Source organism: Denticeps clupeoides, chromosome 9, assembly GCF_900700375.1.
Source record: "Denticeps clupeoides chromosome 9, fDenClu1.1, whole genome shotgun sequence".
NCBI classification, from domain to species: domain Eukaryota; kingdom Metazoa; phylum Chordata; class Actinopteri; order Clupeiformes; family Denticipitidae; genus Denticeps; species Denticeps clupeoides.
In genome coordinates this window covers 11,775,764-11,800,012 of record NC_041715.1, presented here as the reverse complement: position 1 = coordinate 11,800,012, position 24,249 = coordinate 11,775,764, and the positions used below count along the sequence as shown (strand labels likewise).

Sequence of the window (24,249 nt, the reverse complement as noted above, 5' to 3'; positions counted from 1 at the left end):
GATGAGCTTTTAGCTGTTTGTCTGTTGGGATTGTTTGTTAACGGTGTTACGCTAACATCAAAAGCGCATGGCTTGAAGCTCATTCTTCAGTTCAGTGTTCTGAGCTCTGCTTTAATACATTTTGACTGTCCGTTTTGCCATTCTATAGTCTAGGTTGACCCATTATCGTACTCTGTAGATAAAATTGCTGTTTATTTCTTTGCACTGGAAGTGTGTGATGCTGTTGGTAGGCGAAGTTGAATGCCTTTATCGGTGGTTAAGATGGAGAGCTGTCTGGGTTGAGTCGTGTACTAAAGTTTTACATTGAGCAGCCTGCTGGAAACATGGAGCGTAACATAGGTTTCTTGAGCAGGGGAAGACCGAAAATGCGTCTGGACGTGCAGCGGTCAAGGTTAAACAAGTTTCAACTTTGACCACGCGCAAGGCCGCTGAGTGGTGTGATGTGGCGTGCACGAAACCCTATCCAATGTGCCTGCATGCGTTGAACCTATTGGGCATGTGGTTCGGACACGGACAACCGCTCTTCTGCCACGCAAGCCATAGAAGAGATAACTGATTTGAAAGTGCAGTGCGTGGGTGGTAGTAGCCTAGTGAGTAACAGACTCGCCTATGATCCAGATGACCCAGGTTCAAATCCCACTTACTACCATTGTGTCCCTGAGCAAGACACTTAACCCTGAGTGTCTCCAGGTGGGGGACTGTCCCTCTAACTACTGGTTCTATGTCGCTCTGGATAAGGGCGTCTGATAAATCTGCCGTGTTCGGTCTGAAAACTGCTGTAGTCGCCGGGATTCCCCCCAATTCCAATCACGTTGGGCTGATGTCCTTGTGTAATAGTCACCAATCAGATGTGTCCCATGTTAAAGCCACGCCCACTTAACTGCAATCAAGGACACTTGCTCTCAACTCGTGGTATGCTAGTTACAGTGGAGATCATATTTCAACGTAGGGTCATGCTACAGTTTTTAATACACATAATACAGTGAATAATCACAAATTATATTATATGTGTCAAATCGTGATTCGATTTTTTTTTTTTTTTTTTTTTCTGAACAGCGTTCAGCTCTATATATATATATATATATACTTATGTGCTAGGATCGTACAGGTGGTGCACAGTGACTGCATCAATCACACCCAGGTTTTGAGCTCAGCCTCGCAGCAACAATGAAGCCTTCACTGGATGTCAGATTTTACTGTTCGGCCTGAAAGCAGAAGTCCAAAGCACATGCACATCTGAAACTTGCTTTACTCGATCCCTCTCGCACTGTATTTCGACCGCTCTAGCATGCTAGACTGCGATTCAGACTTTCTCGCACAGAAAATGGGACTTGTGTGGGACTTCATAGCGATTCGTCCTTACAGAAGGAGTAGCTCGTCCTTTCTTGGAAATTTTGCTCTGCTTCTGTCCTAGAGTGGTAGTAGCCTAGTGGGTAACACACTCTCCTACGAACCAGAAGACCCCAGTTCAAATCCCACTTACTACCATTGTGTCCCTGAGCAAGACACTTAACCCTGAGTGTCTCCAGGGGACTGTCCCTGTAACTACTGATTGAATGTCGCTCTGGATAAGGGCGTCTGGTAAATGCTGTAAATGTAAAGGGGGCCTCATAGTGTGCGAGTGGCCGATTTCGATCCCTTGCCAGTTTATCGATGCATCCCTTGCTTATTTATTAAATACTGGATTGGACAACAACAAAAGACCAGGCATGGGTGCTGTGAGAAGGGAAGGAGTCAACACAGGGCATGCAGCTTTGAACCAAAATAACTCCATTAACTAAGGCATTATCTTGGGTTATTGCTTCATCCTTAATCCTGACGCGCCTCCGTATGTCTAGGTGCAAAAATAATGTGATGCAACAGTTTCATCAAGAGATACCTCAACAGGGTTTTTTGCCATTTTATTTATTTATCTTTAATTCTTTTTGCATTTGCATTTACAGCATTTATCAGACTCCCTTATCCAGAGCGACTTACAATCAGTATGTACAGGGACAGTCCCCCTGGAGCAACTTAGGGTTAAGTGTCTTGCTCAGGGACACAATGGTAGTGGGATTTGAACCTGGGTCTTCTGGTCCATAGGCGAGTGTGTTACTCACTAGGGTACTACCACCCTTTTTTTAATAATTGCTTGTAATGAACATATTTGATCCATGATACATATGGAGCATTTAATTGGCATGACACCTCTTCCTTTTCTTTTTCTTTTCCTCACCGCTGGCCAAGCTTCTCTGGTACCATAAATTGTTATATGTTTTTATGCGTAGAACAGGTTTTGCGTCATTTTGAAGTGAAATGAACAGTATTGATTATCTTGTGAAGGGTGGTATGGCTGCACGATTTGGGGAAAAAGACATATTGCGATAATTGAGATCAATATTGCGATATGCGATTGCGATATGATAAATGGCACTTGCTTGTATATCAATGAAAAGTCGCATACAAATTACTAATAGTGAAATGTTTAATTTCAAAGTGAAACATACAAACTACTTATAACAACTTGAAATGCCCAGTGCTTTCAAAATACAATATTCTACAAAATTAAATAATCACAAAAAACTCGAACGACAAACCCTGGTAAGACTAAACAACTGTTTTGATTATATTTGGCCATTATAAAATCCTGTATTATACTTCTTACGTTTAACCAAAACATTGTTTGGAGGCTGACTTGAACACAGGGATGCATAGCTTTGCTAGCTTAGCTAAGGTTAAGATTTGTAAACTGAGGTGAAATTCTTTAGGAAACCTTCAAAGTTTTAGAAATGTTAACTAAACTGTCATGATCTGGACGGGCAGGGGTTACTCCGGATCTGGAGTTCGGACCGGAGTTCCATGTTCCCTGTGTAATGTTCCCTGATCGTGTTCACCTGATGTATATTTATATAAATGTATAAAACTATCCTGTTCGTGTCTGTTCGGCGTCGGGTCATTGTGCGTGTTTATGTTCCCTTGTCTCGTGTAGTTTGTATTAAACCCCTGTCGTGTGAAATCATGCGAATGCGTCCTCCTTCATCGCCATGTCCAGCCCACCCGTGACATTAACAGTTAAGATCAGTCTAAATAGTTAATGCCTACGTTTAGCCAAAACGTTGTTTGGAGGCTGACTTGAACACAGGAATGCATAGCTTCGCTAGCTTAGCCTAGCTTAGCTAAGGTTAAGACTTATAAAAAACGGGATTTTATAATGGCCAAATATCTTCAAAACAATTGTCCAGCCTTACCTATGAAATGTAATCTGGTTTGGAGCGTACAGCGGTTTGTACAGCCCCAAGCAGCACAAGAGTGAGGCATTTTTATGCACTTCTCTCCATAGACATGTATATGCTTCACGACACAGCAGCGCCTATCACAATATGGCGGCGACTTTGACGTACGATGCAGCTCATCATGCGACGTCGACCCACGAGTTATGTGACTAAACACGTAACATCCGACTGAAGTGAGACTTCAGTCAGCTCGCAAACTTTGAGAGAATGAGAGAGATCGGATATGTTGCCGATCCAATCCATGTACTAATCATTTAAATCGCAGCTTTTTGCATTCATGTAATCGCACAGACTGACATCATGATTACGATTGCGATTAGATTAATCGTGCAGCACTAGTATGCATTATGCAGCAAATGCGGTCAGTTTTTGGAGTAAATGTGCTGGACGAGGATGGAAGCAATGCCGGACTGGGGATGATCTTGGTATGCAGTAGAGGTGTGAACATTCACTGGTCTCACCATTTGATTACGATTATCAAAGCCTATCACGACACATCCCATCAAACGTTGTACATCACATTATGTTTTCAAATAGTTAAGGCCTCGCTCACACGGACGTCTGATCCAGGCGTTTTTCTGCCATTCGTGACGTCTGGTGAGCCCGGACTGAACTCGACTGCTTTTTGGATCATTAAAGCAAATTGCGTTCATCACCAGCGTTTGGTCAGCTGCACATTTGGATGGTGCATCCAACATTTTGGAGCGTTATACTAGAGCGGCAGTTGAACGCAGCTCAAAGCACAGCAAAAATGCGTAAAAACCCCAATCACGTCATTATGATATAATCCACATAGTCAACATCTGCATCGCGTTGCATTGATTATGAGATCAATTTCAATGCAGTGGTCCGTGCTTGTCGTCTATGGAAGGGTCATGGGGAGCCATGGCTCATTGATGCTGGTGGAGAATCTGGTGGGATCACAGTGGAAATGCTTTTGAAAATAAAAATGTGTCCTCAAGGGGTCCATGCAGTTTTGGCACAATTAGTACCCTTACAATATTATTTAGGTGGACCGTTATGTGGGGAAAAAGTTTTCTTATAATTTTAATTTCATTTATGTTTGAGAGCAGTTACGGGGCTACACTGTGATGCAGTGGCTAGCGACGTGGCCTCACACCTCCATGGTTGTCAGTTTGAACCTTGTGTGGAGTTTGCATGCTCACCCTGTGTTGGTGCCAGTTTCCTCCAGGTTCTCTGGTTTCCTCAGACCGTCCAAAGGCCATCTGCACCAGGTGATAAAAATGTACTTGGGTAAGAGCATATGCACTCTGCAGTGGGCTCACGCCTTGCCCTGCACCTTCTTAGCATAATGTTCACTCAGTAATACAGTGGATATAAAAACTGTGCACACCCCTGTTAAAAATGGCAGGTTTTTGTGAGACCTATTAACATGAAATAACATTTTCCAGCTTTAATGTGTACCTGTACAATTCAATTGAAAAGCAAGCAAATTGGCTTGTAAAAAAAGTTGCCATAATCCATTTGCATAAGTGTGCATACCCTCAAACTTACATTTACACCATTTAGCAGATGGGGTTATGCAGAGCACAAGGACAGTCGCCCTGGAGACACTCAGGGTTAGGTGTTCTGCTCAGGGACACAACGGTAGTAAGTGGGATTTGAACCTGTGACCCACTAGACCTTTTTTTGCTGAAGCCCCCCCTGCCTGCTTAATTCGCTAAGTGTGCACACCACACCCCCGCAGGAAAATCCCACAGCAGTCTGCAGTTTTTTTATCAGCATCACCGAAACCAGCCTGAATTTTACTTTGTATGAGATCAAAAAGGATATTGGAGGTATCACACATCCCTAGCGCGCTGGCGAACGCGCGGACGGTGCGTGACACGCAACAACCGAGGAGGACCACCATAAAAATATTGGCCATCCCAGTGGCACTTACGTGTTCATTGTTTGTGTCACATGACAGTGACACTTTCTTCTTCCATTGCATCTTCATTGTTGTCATCCCCCGGACCCCAGACTGGGAACCGCTGCACTAGACCACTACAGCCTGATACTTGGATACTAGACCACTACAGCCTGATACTTAGATACTAGACCACTACAGCCTGATACTTAGATACTAGACCACTACAGCCTGATACTTAGATACTAGACCACTACAGCCTGATACTTAGATACTAGACCACTACAGCCTGATACTTAGATACTAGACCACTACAGCCTGATACTTAGATACTAGACCACTACAGCCTGATGTTATATGTAAACATGTTCACTTTTTATATCCACTGTAGATCTTGAGGTTGTTTTGCTGCATTCTACATCTTTTGTTGTCATCTCTTGAGAAGTTATCTGATGTAATACTGATACTGTAATGTAGTGTATTTACAGTCTAGTCTAACATTATATAGTCAGGGTACGTAGAGAAGGAATATAGAATGCAGGTTTTTTTTTTCTTTTACATTTTGTTAAGAATTAACTGATTTTAAAGAACGGCTTAGCTAAATAGAAACATCATTATTTTTGGTTTCATTTGCCAGGGGTGGTCTGAAATGATTTATGTAGGGCTACAACTATTGAATATATTTGGAATCAAGTATTCTGTTGATTTTTTTAATTTTTTTTTCATTGATTGATTAATCGAATAATCTGATAAATCATACTTTTTTGCGTAGTTTAACAATGTGTGTTATGCAACATGAAAATCCTATAAAAATGAGCAAGCAATTGGCTGTTATTCCTCACAAAAAAAGATATTATTAGATCAAATCTTAAAACCTTTGGGTTACTGGCTCCAGAACTAGGCCCATTTAATCAACCTTTCTGTGAAACATTCATGATGTACATGAAAAAAAACTATGAAACATAGGTTAGCCTATTTGTTTCCAGTTGTATCCAGATGAGGTAGGTAGGTGGAATGTTTGCGATGTTATGTGCAAAATAGAGAGAGAGAATTTGTCTTAGTGCATGTGTGTGCAATGCATGTACAAGCCTGCTCCGCTGTGATGTACTGTGGGGAAGAAAAAAAAAATTGATTTGTGCAACAAATGCTATAAACTCGCCCAAAAGTAAATCTATGCTAATGATGGAGATTTGTCCATCTGTTGCATTTATTATTACTGCCTTATGTATGGGGAAGGCGTGTTTTGAGATGTTACCCACGTGGGAGGGAGGGATGAATTACATGAGTGAGATCTTGGTGTATTTGCTCTCTTGCTACTTATCATGCCTCGTCACTATCGACTCATAACACAAATAATTACAAATAATGTACGTTCTAAGAAGCGCTAATGTTAGCAATCATAAAAGTCCGCTTGGAGAAGTGCGGTTTACGTGAGGATGATTTCGGTTAAAGTGCTGTAGCATTGATGAAGTACTATTATGGTAAGCCAGGTCCTTTTTACAGTGTATACACTGCACTACGTTGTCCACCTTAACATGGTAAAATGGTCCCACAGACATTTTATGCCTTTTTCGCACCCCGGTATCTTCACATTCCACCAATAAATCGCGCCTCCTTAAATCTTTGAATTGCGCTTCAGTTAAAAACAATCTGTGTAAACAATGATATCGTTGCTGCACAGCTCTGCACTGCGGGAGCGTTACGATAATAGATGGACTTTGGTGACGAATTAAACGACGCCTAGAGGCAATTTTCCTCTAACATTTTTTTGTAATCGAATCATTTGAGTTACTCTAATAATCGTTTCAGCTCTAGATTTATGGCAGAAAACCATAAGGATTATTTGGATTATTTTGCAGAATTTTTATTATCTCTAGATATTTATTTTGGGCCAATGGCAGAGAAGACATTGTAATGGGGAATACTTGCTTATTGGGTAACATCCTTCAAAACCCCAGTTACTACCACTTGACCTTTGCCATAGACCCTTCAGCTTGACTTGCTCCAATGGGACTGACCCTGTAAGTAATGAGTGTATAAAGTGAAGTGAAATGGTGCACACAGTGAAATGTGTCCTCTGAATTTAACCCATCACCCTTAGGGAGCAGTGGGCAGCCATGACAGGCGCCTGGGGAGCAGTGTGTGGGGACTGTGTTTTGCTCAGTGGCACCTCAGTGGTACCTTGGCGGGATTTGAACCGGCAACCTTCTGATTACAGGACTGCAACATAGAAAAATATATGAATAGAGGTGAGGGATATTTGCTCACATCTAGTGTATAATAAACCAATCAAATGTTGTAATTTATGCTTCATAATTGCATATGCTTTAAGAAAGTCAAATGGGTACAATATCTACTTCACTGCAGTGGCAGAAGATAAAGAATTGAACTGACATTATTGTTCTACTGTAATACAAATCAACAGTGAAGTAAATGCCAGTTTTTCCGGGGGGTTATCAACTCAGTCGCAGCATAGAAATTAGACGTTTTCTTTTGGAAAAAGGTTACAGCCAATTACTTTGAAAGAGACCAACACAAAGGCCTCTACTGTCAAGATTAAATTAAATCAAATTGTTTACAATTACAAATGTTATGTAACTATTCTATGTAACTATTCTAGTAACTTTATTTTATTGTTAATTCAAGTAAAAATTGGTAAATAGTTGCACGTCAAACCCTTTATTCAAATATAAACACCAAACCTGATTTTTTGGGGTGTCTTAGTTTAAAACAATAAAAAACAAAAGCACTGTGTGGATGCTTCGATTTGCTACAATGAGCAGAAAAGTGGTCTGTGTTCAGTCCTCACTACCCTGACACCACAAACGGCAGAAAACTGCGTGGTTCTGACGTCTGTGACGTCAGGTGAGCACGGACTGAACACATAAGAAGCCGCTTGCAGACCGGATACAGCAGTGCTGCTTTCCCCTCGAGGCTCAGTGCAAAAAGTATGCATGTATTTCTAAACTCCCAGTAAGACGATAATGTCGTGTTGTAGATCTCTGGACACTCAGAGAAGGATCCGCTTTTCATCCATTCCTGCTTCGGGCGTGTGTGTGTTTTGAAATGGCAGAAAGAAAACTTGCCCGCTTGGATTCTATTGATCGCACAGCGTGAAACTCCGACCCGGAGCGGCGCTGTACTCCGATCAGTCAGCAACAGTCACTACCAGCACTGTTCTGCTGTTCAGATTGAGCGCTAAAAATGGCATTAACAATGCGTTCACTCATATTAATTGATTTCTTTTTCTCCCCCATCTGTCTTGCAGGTTGGTGTGTATGATTCAAAGTACTTTTCTGTATTGGCACATCCCTGCTGTTTGCTGTCAAGTGCTTGGATGTGAAAGGCACCTGTTGGACTGCATCCCTTAATGAAGGACAACGTAGCATTCTGAGAGCTGTGGGCATTGTTGAGGTACAGTGTTTTATGTGTGTGTTTGCTGGAAGTTCACCTTCCAGCCCTACTCACAGGACATAAAACAGGAAAAACCTTGCAGGTTATAGGTTCCAAATGTCTCGTTATATATTCATGTTCTGAGAACATGTTCTGTCTCAGAAATTTTAGACACCAACTTTATTTAGTTATTCTTTTTCAATATGCATATACTTACCAAGTGGTTATTTTCCATTTAATCTATTTGAATCATTTTCCTGCCTTGAATGTAAAAAAAGTACACTAAGAAAGTTGCTTAAAGTGTAATATTGTAATATTGCTGTAGTGGTTCTATGAAACTACATGTGTAGTTTGTCAAACTTCATCTCAACACTTACAGGTATTCATGTCACAACAGCTTTGTTTTAAAGAGCTAGTTAACCAAGGCAAGCTGGCTAAGGACTGTAAATGCTGTGAATCTAGAGCTACATTTGATAGAAATCAGTGCAGACTGAGCAGAGCAGTGCACCTTTTTAAATGATGTATTTGGGTTTGATTGGCCCTTTATAGTGTGTGTCAGCTTATGTGTGTTATGTAGTGGTTGGTTGAGATTGTATGCATTCATATAGACTCTTCACCTGCTGAATATTTACTACTAATTTGCCTGGGGGACTCACTGTTGGTCTAATGCCTTGATTCTCAATCTGCGGTGACTGAGTGTTTAATTTTTCTCAGCTGCTCTATGTTTGAATGCAGTAGAGTTGTTATTCTCATAATAGTCACTGTGGTACGGCTAATATCCTCACTTGCTCTTAGTATTGACCGTACAGTGGATGATGGTTAATAATTAGTGCTGCACGATTAATCTAATCGCAATCGTAATTGCGATGTCAGTCTGTGCGATTACATGAACGCAAAAAGCTGCAATTTAAATGTGCAGTTTTTGGTCACATGACTTTCGATTTGGTTCAATGGAGACCTCAGATTCGTGACTCACATAGACATATGGGTACACGTACGTCAACGCCGCCACCATATTGCGATAGGCTCTGCTGTGGCGTGAAGCATATACATGTCTATGGAGAGAAGTGCATAAAAATGCCTCACTCTTGTGCTGCTTGGGGCTGTACAAACCGCTGTACGCTCCAAACCAGATCCCGGGGGATTACATTTCATAGGTAAGGCTGGACAATTGTTTTGAATATATTTGGCCATTATAAAATCCCGTAAGTCTTAACCTTAGCTAAGCTATGCATTCCTGTGTTCAAGTCAGCCTCCAAACACAATTTGGCTAAATGTAGGCATTAACTATTTAGACTGTTCTTAGCTGTTTAGTTAACTTTTCTCAAACTTTGAAGGTTTCCTAAAGAAATTCACCTCAGTTTAACTAGCTAAGCTAAGCTAGCAAAGCTATGCATCCCTGTGTTCAAGTCAGCCTCCAAACACAATTTGGCTAAATGTAGGCATTAACTATTTAGACTGTTCTTAGCTGTTTAGTTAACTTTTCTCAAACTTTGAAGGTTTCCTAAAGAAATTCACCTCAGTTTAACTAGCTAAGCTAAGCTAGCAAAGCTATGCATCCCTGTGTTCAAGTCAGCCTCCAAACAACGTTTTGGTTAAACGTAAGAACTATAATACGGGATTTTATATTGGCCAAATATAATCAAAACAGTTGTTTAGCCTTACCAGGGTTTGTCGTTCGAAAGTAATGTTTTTTAAAGTAAAGACTTTTTTTGTGATTATTTAATTTTGTAGAATATTGTATTTTGAAAGCACTGGGCATTTCAAGTTGTTATAAGTAGTTTGTATGTTTCACTTTGAAATTAAACATTCACTATTAGTAATTTGTATGCGACTTTTCATTGATATACAAGCAAGTGCCCTTTATCATATCGCAATCGCATATCACAATATTGATCTCAATAATTGCAATATTTTTCCCCAAATCGTGCAGCCCTATTAATAATAAATAATTTTCATATTAGCAGTAAAAGTCTCCTGTTTAAATAGGCCTCTGTTGTGTTTTTTTGTAATAATGGTTGATATTATTGTACTTGGAGAGCCAAATATTTTCTAAGGTGGTATCTGTTGTGATACCGGTATTTGTGGGTGCTGTTTGCTGGAGTACAATTTTCCCAATTTGTGGGGAAGAGACATTTTATTTTGTATTTTCTTGTCATTAATGTCAGATTCAGTTTTGCTTTGACATACAGTTCTGTTCTTTCTGACGAGATTAAGTCCAATTGCATTGTACATTCCGTAAAGCAAGCAATGCTGCATTCAATTGTTTTTTTTTTTGGCTTATTTTAGTCCTTTGCCCAGTTTTAATGTGCTATCCCTGCATCCTTGAGTGTTCCTGAAACATGACACTGTTGCTGTGTTTCTTTCTGGATTCAGCTCTGTACCTTGGCAGCAGGTTTTTTTTTTTGGCTGTGTAAGGGGAAATGTGACCCCTGTGCCGCCTTTAATTTGACAGTTGGTTTATCTATCTCATTATTTCCAAAGTTCTGATCAGGGCTATGCTGAGGTGTGAAGAGTTTTTACGCCTATATGGTACTGTAATTGGTTGAGGTAATGCAGATTTTTGGGTGGGTCTTTCATGATCTTTTATTTTTATGAGTCTCCTTTGGTTGCATGTAAATTCCAACCAAGTCCAAGGACGGGCAGATTTGGTCACTTGACCTTAAATTTTGCCCCAGTTGAGCCCAGGCATGAATGGGTGGAGTGTACACAGTTATAATAGTTTTGGATTTTTCATTAGTTTTAGTTTTTATTTCGTTTAGATTTTTTTTTTTCAAATTCAGTTAGTTTTAATTAGTTTTTAGAGGAAGATTTACTAGTTTTTATTAGTTTTGATATTTTGAAATTGCTTAGTTTTAGTTTTTATTAGTTACAGTGTTAGTTTTAGTTTTTTTTTTTTTTGTAAATTAGGATATTTGTCAGGTGCATGAATCAAAATCACCAGAATAGCCTTATCCATCTTAGCTCCGATAAGGTTATTGACTCTTGCAGCTCCGGGTGTTTTTAATTTTGGTTCGAGTGAAGTGGTGAACTTTTTGAAGGTAATCGAGTCACACAGTCGTGTAGACATTCCAGTCTTAATAAACATATTTACCAATGCTTCTTCTCATTTGTGGTGTTCTTGCGTATTTACTAGCCAGCAGCTACTTGGTCGGCGGTGGAAGCGGTCCATTATGGATGCTGTAGTATCACGTTCCTTTCCCATGTTACCTGGCCTGGCTACCGCTTCTCTTTCGGGGGAGGGCGGGCGGGCGAGAGGCTAGCTTGTTCAGGTACTCTTGGTTCGCCTTTTTGTGTGAGCTTTTCAAATGGACTTTCAGATTCGTGGGGTTTTTCCCTTTGAGAAGTATTCCACATATTGTATCACCTGCTTCTACAACAAGGCACTTACTTTTATTTTTGCCACTGTCATGATCAAAGAAATCCCAAATAGGACTTTCTTCCGCTTTCTTCCGACTTTCGCTGCAGCCATCACGCTAGCCGGCGGCGTCACGGACAGACTATGGACACGTGACGTCACAGACCACGTGTTACCATAATGGTCAAAAACCTGGCTTAAAACTGGCAGCGTGAAGTAAATAGATTTTAATTCAACCCAAAAGGCTTATTACAAAGACGAAAACGAAGGACGTTTTTGCTATAATATTAGTTTGTTTAAGTTCGTTTTGTATACACACAAAAGTTTCAGTTAGTTTTCGTTTATTTCAGTTAACGAAAATGCTTTTTCAATTCTAGTTTTAGTTTTATTGTTCGTTTTCGTTAACTATAATAACCTTGGGCGTGTAGATTGAAACGAACTGACTTATGGATTTTGCCAGAGACCAATATTCATTTTACTGCAGTGTCTCTCTCCATCTTTCCTCTCTTACTAAATTTTTCTACATTTCCTTTGAATGTCATACAAAATGTCTTAACATAAGACAGAACTAGTACTATTATGATGCTGTGACATTTAGTTTTGCCTTGACATGCCTAACTGGACTTTATTGTTGCCTTTACAGTAATATTCTGCTTCAAACCATTGTTTTCTCTGTGTACCCTTATAGTAAAGAATGAAGGCTGGTGCTTTCCTACTGCTTAATTGGTTCATGATACAGACTCCTTTTACTTATAATGCTTTTGCAATAGTGCATTAAATGAAACCCTCACAGTTAAGACTTTTAGGTTTTAATGCACTATGATTGCCCTGCCCTATTAAATTTCAAATGCATTGTCCATTCATTATTCTTATACTATGCTTAATACATATGTTAGCCTACATAGGTGGCCTGCTCATTATGGCAGTAGTTTGAAACGGACCCGTACTCAGAATGTTGCTGGTTCAAACCCCAAACCGCAAAGGTGCCACTTAGCAAAGCACCGTCCCCAAACCTTTCATGGCTGCCCACTGCTCACTAAGGTGATGTGGTTAAATGGAGAGGACACATTTCAGTGTGTGCACCGTGTTCTGTGCTGCAGTGTTTGCTTAATTTTGCAAGATGACATGTCTTCCTTGCTCAAGACCCACTTGGATTAAATGGAGAAAAAGTCATGTTTCGTCTCGCTACAGCCCCAGGGAGACTCCTCAATGTCGTATCAATTTTATGACCCAGCCTTAGTCTGTTTGAAATTTTGGGACAAATGTTGCAAAATTATACCTGAGTTCTATTAGTGTTACCGCCCAAAACATTGTTTCTGTGGCATTTTCACTGTAGGATTTGGAGGCGCTATGCTTATGAAGTATTTGTGTAGCTGGGTTTAATCAGGTGTTTCGTGGCATTTTACCAAGCGAATGTCCCTTCCGTCTTCTTTAAGTTGAAAATTCTCACAGTTCAGGCTCTCTCGCACCAGTCTGAGACTGGAATGCTTCCTCGCCTTGTTGCTTCCTCATTCTCTTATTCTTCTAGCAAACCGGGTTTTATTCGTGATTTTTAACTTCCTTCTCACTTCGCCCGGTTCCTGTCCATACTCTGTCCCTCCGTAACCGCGTCTTCAGCCGGATCTTCTGGCATATCAGATGTGTTGCTCCTGCCTACCCTCCTGTGTGTGTGCGCGCGTTCGTCTTATAAATCTGTCGAACAGTGCCCAGCAACCCTGCCGACACCCATGCCCTCTGGCTGTGTCAGCAGTGGCAGCATTGCCCCCCCCCCCCCCCCTCTCTCTCTCTCTCTCTTTCTCTCATTCTGTGATACACACTCTTAGAGCTTTGCCAGGCCCTTTAAACAGTGTCATTCCACTGGAATGTTCAGGGTAACTCTAGGACAGATTGCTCATATTCTCTCCACTGTGTATACGTTTTTAAAATAGAAGTTTTTGTTAATTCCAGGTTGTGTGTGTGTGTGTGTGTGTGTGTGTGTGTGGCTGAGATTCTCCTTTGTTTAGCAATGTCCCTGGGAGTCACCAGCATCTACGGTAGGGGTTATTGAAGTGTAAGCTGCTGAAACTGCCTGTGCGCCGCTGCCATCATGTCCTGCTGTGCGTGGTTGACACCTGATATCGTGTGTGTCACTTCTGCTCTCACTTTACCTCAGGGAGAGGATGATGGTGCATCTGATACTGTAGTGTTGATGTTGGAGGAACATCTGTAATGTTCCGGTGATTAAGTTCAGGGATTGGTGTAGGGTTGGGTTAGCTGTTCCAGGATCAGTATCACCAGCATGATATCCTATTGTGTGCCTGGCGAAGCAGTTGCTGAAAATGTTGTCTTACAGTGACTGGTGTGAGGGATAAATGTGACTCGTGTGTTCATTTATGATTGCGTCTGTGCACGCTTTTTGCTTTCAAACCTCTATTATAATTGAGTTGTAGCCACATTGGACCAGTGGTTTCACGGACACGGTTAAGGTGTGTGTGTGTGTGTGTGTGTGTGTGTGTGTGTGTTAAGAAAAGCACAATAAGCACACTGGTGCTCATTAAACAGAGGTTTCAACCCGTGGTGGCAGCTCTTGGGTTGAATTGCATGCAAATAAAGCATCAGTCAGCATATGTGAAATCCAGAGAAGGACTCCTCTACCAACACACATTAACCCCCCTCCTGAGGGACCATATAAAAAAAATTAAAATAAAATAATTTGTCGATTCTTGAGCCAAGAGCTTCCAAGTCACTGGAGCTTGAGACTAATGCCATCCATGGTCACGCCAGGAAAAACCTGGAAAGTTGTTGAAAAATACATTGCGCTTCTTGGACAAGCTTTTAAATTTCGATATGATTAACTGAGAGTGCGCGTGCACACACATTGTACTCATTGTATTGAATTATGTGAAGAAACATAAACCAACAGATGTTTAGAGTTTACATTCGTCCCAAGTATGGAAATGCATGTAGACAATAATAATAATAATAATAATAATAATCTCTACTTTTATTTACATGTTTTTCCTCTGGTTTTCTTCTCCATGTCTCTGTATAGTCATCTGGCCTGATTGGTTTTGGGTCCTGCTCCTGTCCACAGGCAAACATGACTACAATAATATCACGGTGACACACATGAACATGGTGAGTAATACCTGCACTTCCTCATGAGAATAATGCTAACACGCAGCACAAGTTACGTGGAGCCTGATAACTTTTCGTCGTCAGGATTTCCGCCCTGTAACGTGTGAAGCGGGAACACGGCTCTTGTGTGTGTTGAGAATGTGGAGGGTTGAGCGGTTCCCTGTAAATGTTTGAAATGGCAGACATTCAGGAGTGGGAGGTTTCTGTGAAACATGTGTGGAGGGGGGGTGGTTAAATGCAGCCTTGTGTTATGTGGATGTCATTCAAAGAGCCAAACAGCATCACACTGTTAAATTTAGCAGCTAATCAGCGAGCCGCGCGTCACAGACTCTTTCTCTTTTCATTTCGGCCGCCTCCTCATTCTTTCCCCGGCTTCTGATGCATATACACTTCTTTTTGGTACCTTTTTTGTTTCTTTATTTTTTTTGGCTTGTGATATACACATAATTGTGTAACATTAAATGTAACCTCCCAGACAGCAGATGGTGCAACCTACTAATTATTTCTGTATAAAATTACAATGAATTACTATTTATTTATTCTATTTCAACCTGCTTTTGTTGGTCAGTAGTCTCTGAATATCAAATATATAAAAACAAATATTTATAGAAATGTACTTATAGAAAACAACCCATGCACCTTGAAAGAATCCAGTTTATTTGAAAGATTAGATATTTTTTACATTTTTTATAAATGTCCCCTAAGCATGATGCAAACATAAATGGTGCAGGGGACATGATTCCCAGTGCACCAATACACCATTATGCGCATTATGAAATGTCATTTCAGAAATTCAGTAAGTAACATGCTGGGATAATATTTAGCCATTGCTACAGTTAACTACCCAGCACCCCTTTCTTTTTTTTCCCTCAATCATTTTCCTAGCTTGTAATACCTGGGGGGTTTTGCCTATTGGAGTTAACTGTGTAATATTAATTCTTTTCTGTTAATTGCAGTGTGCCCAAGGGCTGTAAGGGCTCCTGAGGGGGAGACACACACATATTCACACACTCACTCACACACACAAACATTCAGAATATGCTTGAAGTTCAAGAAGAAAGAGCAGGAGGAGCAGCCACAGCGACACATTTCACAAAGAAGGAGCGAGGGAGGAAGGAGAGAGAAGAGGGGAAGGACGTTCGCAGTGTTGGCCCAACCACGGGCCCCCGGAGTGGCAGGACTAAATCGACGGGGCTCGGGCACACGCACCCTCACACACACCCCCACTCTCACAGCCCCCACCAGCACTTAAGCCCGTCTGCTGTCGCCCTGGGATCCCCATCAATGCATTCCAGCAACCCCAAAGTTCGGAACTCACCTACTGCCAACACACAGAGGTGAGACTAGCTCGACTGGTCACACACACTTTCATGAATATTCCCATTAATTTCACAACAAAGAAAATTAGGAATTTTTATCTGAATAAAAGGTTTAACAAACTAGTGCTAATTAGTCTGCGTTGTTTTCATAGAAAACTTTGTATTTTTCCCTATTAATTAATGCCGTTCCCAGGTCATACTATTATTACTTATTACTTGTAATAATAATGAAGAATGACTGCTTTATCCAAAATTTTGTTGCACAAAACATATTACAAATTTGCACTGGTCTGCACTAATACTTGATCATGTACCTAACTGAGTAGGTCCCAGCCGACCGGGCACTATTAACTGAGTAGGTCCCAGCCGACCGGGCACTATTAACTGAGTAGGTCCCAGCCGACCGGGCACTATTAACTGAGTAGGTCCCAGCCGACCGGGTATGCACCATTTGCGCTCACAGTGATTCAGTGCACCCATATATTAAATTTTTTTTAATCTAATTTGGATTCAATTTGACTACTAGCTCAATGTGGCACATTGTATGTTGATAATCACACCTCTAGCTTTGACCGATCTGTAGCTGTGGAGGGTACTACACTTTAAGCCTGTGACTTGATTTCTTTTAGGCTGATCTGAGGTCATAGCGAACATGTGAACGTTGGGCTTGTGCATGTAGGCTAGGATTGTTTTAAACTGATCTGGGGTCAGTGGGTTTGGCATTTGCTGACTCATGTTTCTGGAGCGGGTGGAAAAACAAGTGCCTGCACTTTGCCAAGGTCCCAATGAGATTAAACCTCCCCCCCCCCCCCCTCCCCCGTTGGTCTCCCTCCACACACACACACACACACACACACACACACACTCACTCGCTTTCTCAGAGGTCATGCTGGCACAGGACCCAGTGTATGCCTCAGGCTTTCCTGCAGTGTGTGTGTGTGTGTGTAGGGTGTGTGTGTAGGGTGTGGTGTGGGGAATTTCTTCTCTGTGGATTTTGAAAACCTGCAACACATTAAGCTATTATGGAAGCAAACACACAGACACCGTCATGTGTGTGGCTTGGGCAGGTTTTTTAGGCCTCCTCAGCTGCCTCCTGGTTCCCAGCCAAGGCCTTTCCTGTGTGAGAGGCCGTTAGTGTTAAGAGGATGATGTCCCTTTAAGACAAAATGTGTGGGGACAGAGCTCACATAATCACCTTGTTTGTTTGTTTTTGTTTTACTTATTTATTTATTTATTTATTATTATTATTATTCTTCAAATGGTTTCCCAACTAGTCCTTGACCGCTGTTAAACATTTCTCAATTCTTCCAATTTGGCCCCTCTCAGGTAAAGGGATGGAGGAGAGCAGTAGAAAAGCTGTACTTGGCCCTCAAGGACTTTCTGTTCCATGAAAGTGTAGGTAGAAAGGATTTTCAGTTTCCATGCCAACTTTTTTTTTTTTTTCTCCTCTCCCCTCTCTCCGAAGAAACATTTCTCCTGCACATGAAATCTATTTCATCAGAATTGCCTGAATCCACATGCTGATATTCTGTCTGTATGCAGTAGAGACTTGTCATTTCTTTGTGAATCACATGAACGTACAAATAGTGTTACTGTATATATTTTATTGAAGCAACACTTATTCATAAAAATGTTACCAGCGTCAAAACCATTTGCTAAGTACACTGTTTTGATATCAAGCTAAATCTGTGTCTAGTAACCTATCATTCATACCAAATTTTGTCCCAGTTTGTCATTTTCATCAGGGAGCTCTGATCTTTTGAACAGTTCTTCCTTCAGTCCCTGCTGCCACCGCCATTCTTTGCTGTAGGAATATATATTAGCCTCATTATGTGCAGGGGCCGGTTTCCTCTAGAATGCTTGGCAGAAGAGCCCAAAAAGAGCGAGAGTTTGGTTTCATCAAACCATAGAATCATTCTTCTCATGGTCTAAGGGCCTGTAGTGACTCATAGTGAGTAGTCATGTGCTATTGATTGCATGTGGCCACAGTACCATAAAGGCTAGACCAGTGCAGTGATTGTTCTGGTCACTTTTTGGTTTCTTTAGGCCATTTTGCACCAGAAGAACTATGTCTCTAATATTGATAGAAGTACCCCTATTTACAATGCATGAACCGCAGGTTTGTGAGTCCTGTTTTGGGGTACCTTGACATAGCTACAGTACAGTGGTTGGCATAGTGGGTAAGGAAGCAGACCTGTAATCGGTCCGTTGCCAGCACAAGTTTAAAGGCAGTTCCTATACTCATGGACCTACAACTAGTCGTGGTGTTAATGCAGTCGAATGTTTTTGTACATCAACACAACCAATCCTCCCTGGATGGCTAGCTCCTTTAACTACATTCCTAGAACTACTCTGTTTGAACGTGCCTAAAAAGCTTTAGTCAACCTATTTGCTTTCTACAATTTTGGCCCACTTCAGAATGAAGTCTTTAACAATACTTTGTCAAGATGCATGACTAAATGTTTAGTTGGTTAATAGCCATAGGTTGAGTTTAAATTGTCACATTCTCACACAAGATGAGACTTACTGTTTCTCTTATCTCTCTTCTGGTCCTAACCTTCAACCCTACCCACATTCCCAGCAGCCCTAAGTCAAAACAGGAGGTGATGGTCCGCTCGCCCCCTGTCATGTCTCCATCCAGCGCAGCACAGATGGAATCCAAACTTCCCAGTCAAGGAAAATCAGGGGGGGCAGGCAGCCAATCGCAGAACTCACCTTGCGACCCAAAGGCTCTGGGTAGCTCCAAAGGAGTACAGGGTGGGACTGGGCCAGGTCTGAAGAATGGCCAGGGCCCAAACTCAGGGTCCAAGGTCAAATTAAAGAGGGAGAGAAGTACATCTCTGGAATCTTTCGAGCCACGAGACTCTGTGATGCCCAACACTGATGGTGAACAGAGAGGTAAAATAATGAGCTTGTGCTCTAAAGATTGTCTCTGTGTTTCATTTTATATGTATGTATTATTTGTGTGTGTGTGTGTGTGTGTGTGTACAGAGGGAGGCAGAGTGAAGCGGATGTGTGTGACTGAGAGGAGGCAGCCATACAGTGGGGCAGACTGGTGCTCGGGGGGTGAGAGTGATGAGGAGCAGCAGGGATTCTTCAGTGAGTTTCATAACCTGACCTGGAGACTGCACACGTCTCTGGTTTTTTTTTTTTTTGCTGGCATGCATATGCACACAGTTTTCAAAAACTGCTAGTAGATTTATTGGATAGATGGCAATTGTTTAAGAAGCTGGATTTTTTTATTTACTATATATATTACACTATTGCACAGCACCAAGAACTCGGTATAACAAAAACGAATTGAAACATTCTATGTATATATGCTCACTACACGATTCCATTAATTTACTACTTTACGTTCTCTGTCTTACAGATTGTAATTCGGATGTGAAACCTCCGGATTTAAGCTCCCATTCTGCTTCAAACCCCAACCTCAGTTGCTCTTCCACGCCTTCACACAATGCCTTAGGCTGTCAAAGTGCTACTGGTGAACCAGGCAGTGCCCACAAACACCTGTCTAAAGTTGTTTATGTTTTCACTACAGAGACCGCTAACAAGTAAGGGGCTTGGTGTAGACTTTTCCCCTCCTACCCCTCACATCATGCGAGACTAAAACGGCGGATAATCTTTTTGTATAAATACTGCAAGCTTTACATGTGCTGTAACCAATTATGTTTTAAAGAGCCGGAGTCATGTTATTGGGGTTTAAGATACGTGATATGTAAATGTTTTTTAACCCTCATTTTATATACATGGGAAAAGACACTTCTACTCCACTTGCATGTGACATTTCAGCTTTGTGTATGTTTGAGTAGCATTAAATGTGTTGTATTGAGTAGTCTGTTTACATGAACACATATACTTGCAGACATGATAATGTTTTGGTTGCTTTTTCTTTATCTAATAGGGCAGCAGAAGCGGTTGTAACAGGACATGTAGACAGCATCATTGTTTACCACATGAAGAACATTTCCAATAAAGGAGAGAAAACCCATCTTCTGGTATGTTAATGATAAAGGATCAAAGGCACATTTATTTAACCAGCTTAATAAGCATGCCTAGTCTCACACATTCACTAAAAAGATGCACTGCGTGACATGTTGGGCATGTTCAAGCATTGTAGTGGGTATTTGGTACATAGTCTATCCCTCCTGTGGTGTCTAGTCTAGTGTCTAATGAGTCTCTATGCTGATTATTGCACACTGACTTCCAATCAACTAATATCGAATCACAATATTCAAACCTAACTAAAGCAAACCAAAGTAGTAGTAATAACTACTATTAATTAGTAATGTTTTGCCATCGCATCAAATGTCCTACGAAAATTTTTTTATTATCAGTGATTCATTTCAAGTATCATGGCTGTAGGTTTGTCTACGTCTGTTTTTCATTTAATTGTTTATAATTGTCTGTGTTGGTGTGTGCATGTGTAGTTAGGCTTCGGTAAGGCCGTATGTAATATCAATATCCATAGTATTTTATTTAACAATCATAAGCTAAAAGCATATAAAATTATAAAAACGTCATTATTGTGACTATGATTTTAGCGATTACTTCAAAAGTGTCCTATATGGTCAACTGCTGATCTATTCATGCAATACCCCTGTTAACTTGGTTAATCCAGCAAGATATATCTCAAATGCCTTAGGTGCCTCAATCCTTGATTGAGGTGCTCTGATAATCATTACTCCACCCCCTTATGTAAAGCATGTTATAATAGGGCTTGTTATTTATGTTTTCCCTTGTTCAGCTGTTTCTAAAATGTTTGCTGTTTTGTGTTGTAGAACAATCAGTCATTACTCCACCGAAATGAAGGGAAACGTCCACAATCTGCAGGTACTCCTCAAGACCAGAGCATCCCCACAGGCTCAAAATCTTCACAGCCCTTCCAGCAATCCCAGCCTTCCACAGTCCAAGGGCCCAAGCCTGGAAATCTCAGTCAGGAGAGATCCTCCTCTGTTGGCATGGACTCAAAAAGCCTTCCTAGTAGCAGCCCCCGCAACCCCACACCCCATGACCGTATGCCTGGCAGACAGACTCCATGTTCCCCTGGTCCCCAACAGTGTTTCCCTGCTGAAGGGACTGACCCAAAGATCATAGCCCAAGGACTTGGGGAGAATTCAGCTTCAGAAGGCCTCTCCCAGGAGCAGCTTGAGCATCGCGAACGCTCCCTTCAGACCTTACGAGACATCCAGCGCATGCTCTTTCCTGACGACAAAGATATGGCTGCAATGGGCCAGGGCATCCCTCCTCCTGGACCTCCACATCCAAACCACCCAGGAATGATGGAGATGGCATCTAATAAACAAGAACAGGGCCCGCTACAAGCCATGATGGCCCAGTCCCAAAGTCTTGGGAAGCCTGGTGGTCCTGGAGGAGGCCGACCTGATGGGTCTCCTTTTGGACCGTCTGGCCCTCGAGAAATGCCCTTCTCCCCGGACAGTATGGGGCCCATGCCTCCTGGAGGGCCCATGCCTCCAATGGGTTCTCATCCTGGGGGCCTGGGGATTGAGCAAGGGAATCATATGTCACCTGAGCAGGTGGCATGGCTAAAACTCCAGCAAGAATTTTATGAGGAGAAGAGACGCAAGCAGGAACAAATGCAGCATAGGCCTATGGGAGAGCCCATGATGCTTCATGGCCCACGTGGTCCTATGATGCGTGGCCCTCCTCCACCATATCAAATGAGCCCAGGAGAGGTATGGGGCCCTGGAGGGCCTGAGCCATTCCCTGATCAGATGGGTATGGGACCTCGTGGAATGACCCCTCACATGCAGCGCATGCCTGGCTTCACTGGCATGATGAACCCTGAAATGGAGGGAGGTCCCAATGCTATCCCCCGACCAGGAATGAACTGGCCAGAGGACATGGACAAAATGGGAGAAGGGAGGGGCTTCCACCCTGGTCAGGGAATGTTTGGAGGACCATGTGGACCAGGAGGTCGAGTGGAGAGATTTCCAAACCCACAGTCTGTGCAGGAAACGATGTTCCAGCAGGGAATGGGGGAGAAACCCAGAATGGGAATGCCACCAGGAATGATTGTAGAAATGAACAGGATGATGGGACACCCCAGACCTGGGATAGATCCCACTATTGGCTCAGGAACTGGAGGGTTTCCCAGAATGCCAGGTGATGCTCCCATGAGCCCTTCTTCGAGATTGGAATTTATAAAGGGCCTGGGGCGTGATATGGGGCCAAGCCCTGAATTTGGTATGGGTCCAAATGTACCCATGATGGGAGGTAAGATGAGAGAACCACTCAGCTTGAGCCCCAAGGAAATTATTAAAATGAAAGGAGGAGGTCCCCTACCTGAAAACATGGGGCCACAGCAGAAAATGTTTCAAGGGCCACCTTTTGCTGATCAGCCCCAGGCAGGTGATTTTAACATGGGACCCAATAGACTCTTTCCTGGCCAACCTGTGCCTCAGGTTCCTGGAGTAATGCGAGGACAAAGAGGAGTTGAAATGGGGTTTGTTCCAGACCAGAGGCCTAATTCTGGCCCTAATGGAAGTGCCAACAATGGTCGCTTGAGCCACATGCCTGTGTTGCCCCCAAATGAGCCCCCGAACCAAGGCCCAGTTCCTGGACCAGACTCTAACCCCATACCCAGTCAGAGAGGTAAGGGGCGTAAGCCAGCAGAGCTCAGTATACAGGCGGGTCAGGGGGTTCACTCCCCGGGGCTGAATCCCCTCAAATCTCCACCAATGCGGCAGGTTCAATCCCCCATGCTTGGCTCACCCTCTGGAACCTTAAAATCTCCGTCAACACCTTCCCAACAACTGGCAGGCATACTGTCTGGACCCTCGGCTTCAGCAGTTGCATCAATCAAATCTCCCATGATTGGTTCTGCAGGAGCTTCTCCAGTCCACATGAAGTCCCCCTCACTGCCCGTTCCTTCACCAGGATGGACGTCGTCCCCTAAACCCCCCATGCCAAGTCCAGGGATCCCTCAAAACAAGCAGCCTCTGAGCATGGCCTCACCAAATATGATGAGCAGTGTGGAGCAAGGTATGCATTGCTAATTACAGTGTTTGTTCATGGGATGAAAACAATCCTATAAAGTGTGCTTGTTACAAAAGAAAAATTTACAAATGTGAAACTGTGGTAATGCATGAACCCCATTCTCAATTAACTGGATAATTGTTTATTGGGATAATTTCTTAAAAATATTGTTTCATGTCACAGGACTGAGAAATGTGAAATGTATTTACAGCATGTACCGAAATGACATTTTTAAGACTGTCACCACATCTTCTGTACAGTCCTGGCCAAAAGCTTTGAGAATGACACACATACTGGTTTTCCCAAAGTTTGCGTCTTCAGTGTTTTTATAGCTTTTTGTCAGTTGTTTCTGTGGTGTATTGACATAAAATTAAAAGACTTCAAAGGCTTTTATTGACAATTAGATCAAGTTTATGCAAAGGCAAGTTTTGCACTGGCATACGGTCAACTTTTGGCCAAATCCTGACTGACTGGCGACCCATTCCTTCATAATCAGTACTTGGAGTTTGTCAGAATTTGTTGTTTTTTGTTTGTCTACCTGCCTCTTGATGATTGACCACAAGTTCTCAATTGGATTAAGATCCGGGGAGTTTCCTGGACATGGACCCAAAATGAAAATGTTTTGTTCCTTGAGCCACTTTGGCCTTATGGCACGATGCTCCATCATGCTGGAAAAGGCATTGTTCTTCACCAAACTGTTCTTGGATGGTTTGGAGAAGTTGATGTTGGAGGATGTTTTGGTACCATTCTTTATTCATGGCTGCATTGTGAGTGATTTCCCCGCCACACACATGAATGGTCTCAGGATGCTTTACTGTTTGCACAAGGCAGGACTGATGGTAGCGTCACCTTTTGTTCTCCGGACAGTCATGTTAACAGATGCCCCAAACATTCGGAAAGGGGCTCCATCAGAGAAAA

General features: G+C 42.2%; 1 protein-coding gene across 4 annotated transcripts in view; it reads left to right on the top strand.

Annotated features, from left to right (window-relative positions):
* LOC114797226 (B-cell CLL/lymphoma 9 protein-like) overlaps positions 1–24,249 on the top strand; it is a 32,531-nt gene that overhangs the window by 3,899 nt on the left and 4,383 nt on the right. For 2 of the 4 annotated variants that reach the window (XM_028991973.1, XM_028991974.1), the window contains exons 2-9: positions 8,411–8,556; positions 14,925–15,010; positions 15,967–16,347; positions 18,911–19,227; positions 19,321–19,428; positions 19,703–19,886; positions 20,237–20,330; positions 21,114–23,337. In XM_028991973.1, coding sequence (XP_028847806.1) covers positions 16,049–16,347; positions 18,911–19,227; positions 19,321–19,428; positions 19,703–19,886; positions 20,237–20,330; positions 21,114–23,337 — 3,226 coding nt within the window. In that variant the 5' untranslated portion in view covers positions 8,411–8,556; positions 14,925–15,010; positions 15,967–16,048. The remainder of the gene's footprint in view (positions 1–8,410; positions 8,557–14,924; positions 15,011–15,966; positions 16,348–18,910; positions 19,228–19,320; positions 19,429–19,702; positions 19,887–20,236; positions 20,331–21,113; positions 23,338–24,249) is intronic. The other 2 variants (XM_028991976.1, XM_028991975.1) reach the window with 2 other exon arrangements.